Here is an 8,902-nt window from a genome sequence, read left to right as displayed (position 1 = left end):
AATAGGTTTTTGTTCCCATTTACCCCAACTGACCCTATATTAAATTTTAAACAGCAATTTTTTTGGAAAAAATGAAAAGATACACAAATTTTAGGATATAATATGGCAAAACATTACAAAAAAAGTAGAGCAATTTAAGAATTTGAATTTAGAGAATTGGAAGGATAAAAAGAATGTTAAAATATTGAAAAAAATATAAAAGGAAAAATGATTTTAAAAAATATATACCTTCAGTTCTTTTTAATGCCTTCTCTTTTCCTTTTATGCCTCTTCATTATTTGTAGGGTCTTCTTCGTCCGATACAGAAGAAGAATTTTCTTCTGAATTTGTTTCAACATTAACCTTGCCATTTCCTAAAAAAAAATATTAACATTCATGAACATATTTATGTAAATATTTAAAGAGATTAATAAATTAATGATTTTGAAACGACAATATAATTACCATCATTTTGTATCTTTTCTTCTTTTTTCATTAAATCATTTTTCTCTAATTGTTTTTTCGAATCACTTCTTCTACATTTCTCCTTATTTTCCAAATCTTTTTTTTTAATTTTCTTTATCTTCTAACTATTTCTTTTTTGCAGATTCTTGTTTCTTTAATTCTTGCTTTTTTGAATTACCATTCTCGCCAAATGAAGGCCCTGCAGCGGTCAACAGTGCTTTCTCAGAAACTGAAAATAGAGAAATGGAGAAATTTAAGATTTTGAATTTAGAGAATTTGGAAAATATTATTAAAACATACTGTTATAAGAAATAAAAATAAATTAAAATAGAAAACGGAATTTAGAAAAACGTGAATAATTGATAAATTTTCAAAAAAGAAAATAAATTAAAATGAGATTTTATTAAACAGATTGTATAAAAAAATATATAAAGTTTATATACCGAAAAAGAACAAATTTAATAAAAAATCACCAAAAACGAAATCTACATTGTATTGAAATAAAATTAACAAGTTAGGAATATGAGAATAAGAAATTCGAAGAACACGAGGAAATAAATGACAATTCTAAGTTAATTCAAATATCATTAAAAAAAAAAGAAAATTTTTGAAATTGTCAGTGTAAATATTTAATTTTTTTGCTGAAAAACGAATAACAAACAACTTGAATTTAAAGAATCAGGAAAATATTATAAAAAAGATTCTGTTATAAGAAATGAAAATAAGGTAAATTTTAGAAAACTGAATACAGAACAGAGTGAACATGTGATGCATTTTCAAGAAAAAAAATTTGGAAGTAGATTGACAATTTTTGAAATTCACAATATAACATTATATGTAACAAAAAATGTGGCATACCTTTGTTTTTCTTTTTTCGCCTTCTTCTGATGCATAACTCTTTTTAGAACTTTCTCGACAATTTTAGCGATATCTTCATCGCTTGATCCGCTGGAACTGATATCTTCCTGTAAAAAAAATATATATATTAAAATAAGATTAAGTTAGATAACTTATGTTAATATCATTAACATAAATATAAAAAAAATATGATGAAAAATGAAAATATGCGATAATAGTATGCAGAAATTACATATTTTTTAATTTATTTATTTGAGTAAGAATTTAATTTAGAAATGGAAGAATTAGTAAATAAATATGTTATTTATTCAATTCAAACTTTGATTTTTTTGAATCAAAAAATTCTTACATTTTATGCAAATAAATTATGTATTTTGATCAAATAAAACAAAAATTGTCACAATTAAAGAGGTTTTAGTTTCAATTAAAACACAATTACTTAGGATAAATAATCAAATATTTGATTCAACAAATTTTTAGTTGTTTCAAGAAAAATATTTTATTGATGCAAATAAATATTTATTTGAATTAAAAAACATGCAGTATTAAATGAAATAATTTTCATAATTGATTCAAATAATTATTTATTAGCTTTGAATATTCCATTTATTTGATTTGATTACTTTGTATTTGATACAAATTATTATTTATTTGGCACAATAAAATAAAATACTCAGATTTAGTAGATGTGTATTTGGATCAAATACTTTTTATTCGATCCAAATAAATTTTTTTTTCAGTCTAGATAACAAATATTGACATAAATTTTGTTCATTGGATTTTGTCGTTTTTTTGCTATAAGACAAAAAATTTTGTTTTTCAAAAAAAAATATTTTGAATTTTTTATAAAAAATTAGAAAAAAAAGTTCGACAAATATGTTTTTGTTATAAAGTTTTTTATTTATATAATTACTCTCTACATCTGCATAAATAAAAAAATACTGACAAATAGTGATAAGTGATAAATAATTGATCATTCTTGTAAACGAAACTTTTCTATTTCTTTATTTAAGAAAAGAAATTGCCGTTTGACAAATTCGCATTGTAAAAAAATATATATGTTATTTTAATATATAATAGCGATGTATTCCTCGCTCGCTAACGCACGCTCGGTTAAAATTGTACTTATTGTTGTTTACTTATTGTAGTTTATGTATATTATATATATAATTTATGATTTAAATTAATATCTTATTAATATTGTATAAAATTTATCTTAATTTTGATCAGTTTCATTGAAGGATGAAATGACAATTGTTAAATATTAGATTTTTTTTATTATAATTATGACAACAATATTAATTATATTATATATTATAATATATTTTTTTTATCTTAAATTATATTATATTATATTGATGTAAATTTTCCCACAAACACATGTAGATTTTGCAAATTTTTGAGAAAAATATTCGTAATAAATCGAAATACTTTTTAAAATATCGGTTTTTATTTTTATTATCTATAGTAAACCGTTATAAAGAGATTCTTCTTTGATTTTACATATATTACTAGTTCTCCGGAATAATGATGTATTTGAATTAAATAATGATGTTGTTAAACGAATGACAGGTGAACCTAGAGAATATTTAAGTATAGATTCATCTGAAGAAGATGAAAAGTGTGACACAATAACTAACTTAATACCAATTGAAGTATTAAATATTTTAACTCCAAATGGACTTCCTCCTCACAAATTAATATTAAAGATTGGTGCAATTGTGATACTTTTAAGGAATATTAATTTAGAAAGAGGTCTTTGTAATGGAACAAGACTAAAAGTTATTAAAATGGGTAGTTTTTCTATTCATGCACAAGTAATAACGGGAAATTATAAAAATGAGATTGTAATTTTGCCACGAATTACATTGTCACCGTCTAACGAAGAAATACCATTTCAAATGTCAAGAAAGCAATTTCCAATAAGGCTTGGATTTGCTTTAACAATCAACAAATCTCAAGGCCAATCTTTCCAAAAAGTAGGCATATACCTTCCTTCACATGTTTTTAGTCCGTGACAATTATATGTTGCATTATCAAGAGTAACTTCAAAATATAATCTTAAAGTATTATTATATAAAAATGCAAGTATTACACTTAGCGAAAAAGGAATAAAAAAAAGATAGGCAATGAAAAAGAAATTTATGTAAGAAACATTGTTTACCAAGAAATATTACAATAATATTTAACACATGTTGTAAAAAAATTCGACTACGAAGAAATCTACTAACTCTACTTTATAAATAAATTAATTCATTGAATTGGAAATGGCTGCGCTGAACTGTAACGGCAGCGCCATAAAAAAATATTATAATTATTATTATACTGATCATATCGAATAGAAAGGATTAAAAAACCATTTAAAAGAAAAAAATATATAAAATATAATCAAGTAATAACAAAAACTGTAAACTGGCTGCGCTGAGTAGTAACGGCTGCGTAACATAACGAAAATAATATAATAAATTATAATAATTTATTAATAACATCACTCATATGAAAATGAATTATAAAAAATTAATTTAAAAATTAATAAGAAATAAAACAACTTACGATAATTGCAGAATGGATGCGATAAATAAGTTAAAACATATTATAACTTTACATTATTGTAAATGAAAATTAAGTATTAAAAATAAAAAAAATCAATATTTTTCTAAGTCCCTAATTTTTTTGGACTTATAAAAAAAAATAGTTTGTAAGATTTTCTAACAGCATATATGCAAAGTATTTTGATTTATTTGAAAACAATTGAAAATAGATTTTTCAAGGACGGTGTCGAGGTCACAGGGTCGGTGTCGTTTTTCGAAATTTGTTAACTTAATATAATAGAAGATGTTTCGTTTTAAATTAAGAAACGTTAAAATTATTAAGTTAAAAACATTTGATTTTAATGACACTTAAAATTAGACACAATATTATAGGTTACTAACTAAAAATTGAAAAAACAACAATAAATAATAAAAAATAATAATAAAAAATTAAAAAAATCAAAAAATTCTTAAAAAATTGCAAAATAACCCTTTTTCGGGTTAAAATTGAAAAAAGATGTTACATAAAAATAGTTTGTAAGATTTTCTAACAGCATATATGCAAAGTATTTTGATTTATTTGAAAATAATTGAAAATAGATTTTTCAAGGACGGTGTCGAGGTCACGGGGTCGGTGTCGTTTTTCGAAATTTGTTAACTTAATATAATAGAAGATGTTTCGTTTTAAATTAAGAAATGTTAAAATTATTAAGCTAAAAACATTTGATTTTAATGACACTTAAAATTAGAGACAATATTAAAGGTTACTAACTAAAAATTAAAAAAACAACAATAAATAATAAAAAAAAATAATAAAAAATTGAAAAAATCAAAAAATTCTTAAAAAATTGCAAAATAACCCATTTTCGGGTTAAAATTGAAAAATAACCCTTTTTCGGGTTAAAATTGAAAAAAGATGTTACATAAAAAAAGTTTGTAAGATTTTCTAACAGCATATATGCAAAGTATTTTGATTTATTTGAAAATTATTGAAAATAGATTTTTCAAGGACGGTGTCGAGGTCACGGGGTCGGTGTCGTTTTTCGAAATTTGTTAACTTAATATAATAGAAGATGTTTCGTTTTAAATTAAGAAATGTTAAAATTATTAAGTTAAAAACATTTGATTTTAATGACACTTAAAATTAGACACAATATTATAGGTTACTAACTAAAAATTGAAAAAACAACAATAAATAATAATAAATAATAATAAAAAATTGAAAAAATCAAAAAATTCTTAAAAAATTGCAAAATAACCCTTTTTCGGGTTAAAATTGAAAAAAGATGTTACATAAAAATAGTTTGTAAGATTTTCTAACAGCATATATGCAAAGTATTTTGATTTATTTGAAAATAATTGAAAATAGATTTTTCAAGGACGGTGTCGAGGTCACGGGGTCGGTGTCGTTTTTCGAAATTTGTTAACTTAATATAATAGAAGATGTTTCGTTTTAAATTAAGAAATGTTAAAATTATTAAGTTAAAAACATTTGATTTTAATGACACTTAAAATTAGACACAATATTAAAGGTTACTAACTAAAAATTAAAAAAACAACAATAAATAATAAAAAATAATAATAAAAAATTGAAAAAATCAAAAAATTCTTAAAAAATTGCAAAATAACCCTTTTTCGGGTTAAAATTGAAAAATAACCCTTTTTCGGGTTAAAATTGAAAAAAGATGTTACATAAAAAAAGTTTGTAAGATTTTCTAACAGCATATATGCAAAGTATTTTGATTTATTTGAAAATTATTGAAAATAGATTTTTCAAGGACGGTGTCGAGGTCACGGGGTCGGTGTCGTTTTTCGAAATTTGTTAACTTAATATAATAGAAGATGTTTCGTTTTAAATTAAGAAATGTTAAAATTATTAAGTTAAAAACATTTGATTTTAATGACACTTAAAATTAGACACAATATTATAGGTTACTAACTAAAAATTGAAAAAACAACAATAAATAATAAAAAATAATAATAAAAAATTGAAAAAATCAAAAAATTCTTAAAAAATTGCAAAATAACCCTTTTTCGGGTTAAAATTGAAAAAAGATGTTACATAAAAATAGTTTGTAAGATTTTCTAACAGCATATATGCAAAGTATTTTGATTTATTTGAAAATAATTGAAAATAGATTTTTCAAGGACGGTGTCGAGGTCACGGGGTCGGTGTCGTTTTTCGAAATTTGTTAACTTAATATAATAGAAGATGTTTCGTTTTAAATTAAGAAATGTTAAAATTATTAAGTTAAAAACATTTGATTTTAATGACACTTAAAATTAGACACAATATTATAGGTTACTAACTAAAAATTAAAAAAACAACAATAAATAATAAAAAATAATAATAAAAAATTGAAAAAATCAAAAAATTCTTAAAAAATTGCAAAATAACCCTTTTTCGGGTTAAAATTGAAAAATAACCCTTTTTCGGGTTAAAATTGAAAAAAGATGTTACATAAAAAAAGTTTGTAAGATTTTCTAACAGCATATATGCAAAGTATTTTGATTTATTTGAAAATTATTGAAAATAGATTTTTCAAGGACGGTGTCGAGGTCACGGGGTCGGTGTCGTTTTTCGAAATTTGTTAACTTAATATAATAGAAGATGTTTCGTTTTAAATTAAGAAATGTTAAAATTATTAAGTTAAAAACATTTGATTTTAATGACACTTAAAATTAGACACAATATTAAAGGTTACTAACTAAAAATTAAAAAAACAACAATAAATAATAAAAAATAATAATAAAAAATTGAAAAAATCAAAAAATTCTTAAAAAATTGCAAAATAACCCTTTTTCGGGTTAAAATTGAAAAATAACCCTTTTTCTGGTTAAAATTGAAAAAAGATGTTACATAAAAAAGTTTGTAAGATTTTCTAACAGCATATATGCAAAGTATTTTGATTTATTTGAAAATTATTGAAAATAGATTTTTCAAGGACGGTGTCGAGGTCACGGGGTCGGTGTCGTTTTTCGAAATTTGTTAACTTAATATAATAGAAGATGTTTCGTTTTAAATTAAGAAATGTTAAAATTATTAAGTTAAAAACATTTGATTTTAATGACACTTAAAATTAGACACAATATTATAGGTAACTAACTAAAAATTGAAAAAACAACAATAAATAATAATAAATAATAATAAAAAATTGAAAAAATCAAAAAATTCTAAAAAAATTGCAAAATTACCCTTTTTCGGGTTAAAATTGAAAAAAGATGTTACATAAAAAAAGTTTGTAAGATTTTCTAACAGCATATATGCAAAGTATATTGATTTATTTGAAAATAATTGAAAATAGATTTTTCAAGGACGGTGTCGAGGTCACGGGGTCGGTGTCGTTTTTCGAAATTTGTTAACTTAATATAATAGAAGATGTTTCGTTTTAAATTAAGAAACGTTAAAATTATTAAGTTAAAAACATTTGATTTTAATGACACTTAAAATTAGACACAATATTATAGGTTACTAACTAAAAATTGAAAAAACAACAATAAATAATAAAAAATAATAATAAAAAATTGAAAAAATCAAAAAATTCTTAAAAAATTGCAAAATAACCCTTTTTCGGGTTAAAATTGAAAAAAGATGTTACATAAAAATAGTTTGTAAGATTTTCTAACAGCATATATGCAAAGTATTTTGATTTATTTGAAAATAATTGAAAATAGATTTTTCAAGGACGGTGTCGAGGTCACGGGGTCGGTGTCGTTTTTCGAAATTTGTTAACTTAATATAATAGAAGATGTTTCGTTTTAAATTAAGAAATGTTAAAATTATTAAGTTAAAAACATTTGATTTTAATGACACTTAAAATTAGACACAATATTATAGGTTACTAACTAAAAATTAAAAAAACAACAATAAATAATAAAAAAAAATAATAAAAAATTGAAAAAATCAAAAAATTCTTAAAAAATTGCAAAATAACCCTTTTTCGGTTTAAAATTGAAAAATAACCCTTTTTCGGGTTAAAATTGAAAAAAGATGTTACATAAAAAAAGTTTGTAAGATTTTCTAACAGCATATATGCAAAGTATTTTGATTTATTTGAAAATAATTGAAAATAGATTTTTCAAGGACGGTGTCGAGGTCACGGGGTCGGTGTCGTTTTTCGAAATTTGTTAACTTAATATAATAGAAGATGTTTCGTTTTAAATTAAGAAATGTTAAAATTATTAAGTTAAAAACATTTGATTTTAATGACACTTAAAATTAGACACAATATTATAGGTTACTAACTAAAAATTAAAAAAACAACAATAAATAATAAAAAATAATAATAAAAAATTGAAAAAATCAAAAAATTCTTAAAAAATTGCAAAATAACCCTTTTTTGGGTTAAAATTGAAAAATAACCCTTTTTCGGGTTAAAATTGAAAAAAGATGTTACATAAAAAAAGTTTGTAAGATTTTCTAACAGCATATATGCAAAGTATTTTGATTTATTTGAAAATAATTGAAAATAGATTTTTCAAGGACGGTGTCGAGGTCACGGGGTCGGTGTCGTTTTTCGAAATTTGTTAACTTAATATAATAGAAGATGTTTCGTTTTAAATTAAGAAATGTTAAAATTATTAAGTTAAAAACATTTGATTTTAATGACACTTAAAATTAGACACAATATTAAAGGTTACTAACTAAAAATTAAAAAAACAACAATAAATAATAAAAAATAATAATAAAAAATTGAAAAAATCAAAAAATTCTTAAAAAATTGCAAAATAACCCTTTTTCGGGTTAAAATTGAAAAATAACCCTTTTTCGGGTTAAAATTGAAAAAAGATGTTACATAAAAAAAGTTTGTAAGATTTTCTAACAGCATATATGCAAAGTATTTTGATTTATTTGAAAATAATTGAAAATAGATTTTTCAAGGACGGTGTCGAGGTCACGGGGTCGGTGTCGTTTTTCGAAATTTGTTAACTTAATATAATAGAAGATGTTTCGTTTTAAATTAAGAAATGTTAAAATTATTAAGTTAAAAACATTTGATTTTAATGACACTTAAAATTAGACACAATATTATAGGTTACTAACTAAAAATTGAAAAAACAACAATAAA

At 22.1% G+C, this 8,902-nt stretch overlaps 1 protein-coding gene across 1 annotated transcript; it reads left to right on the top strand.

The window, feature by feature from the left end:
* The first annotated feature begins 2,827 nt into the window (after positions 1-2,827).
* LOC127282095 (ATP-dependent DNA helicase PIF1-like) lies at positions 2,828-3,320 on the top strand. The gene has a single exon (XM_051306176.1). It carries the CDS (start codon positions 2,868-2,870, stop codon positions 3,318-3,320), a length of 453 nt encoding a protein of 150 aa, XP_051162133.1. The 5' UTR covers positions 2,828-2,867.
* Positions 3,321-8,902: the final 5,582 nt, after the last annotated feature.

The sequence above is a fragment of the Leptopilina boulardi genome, unplaced genomic scaffold (assembly GCF_019393585.1).
Source record: "Leptopilina boulardi isolate dan_hultmark-lab unplaced genomic scaffold, ZJU_Lbou_2.1 LbouV2_280, whole genome shotgun sequence".
Classification (NCBI taxonomy): Eukaryota; Metazoa; Arthropoda; class Insecta; order Hymenoptera; family Figitidae; genus Leptopilina; species Leptopilina boulardi.
This window is presented reverse-complemented; position numbering and strand designations above follow the sequence as displayed.

Bases quoted from the DNA above. Each gene is read 5' to 3' on its own strand.
- LOC127282095 (XM_051306176.1), top strand. From the start codon at position 2,868: ATGACAGGTGAACCTAGAGAATATTTAAGTATAGATTCATCTGAAGAA.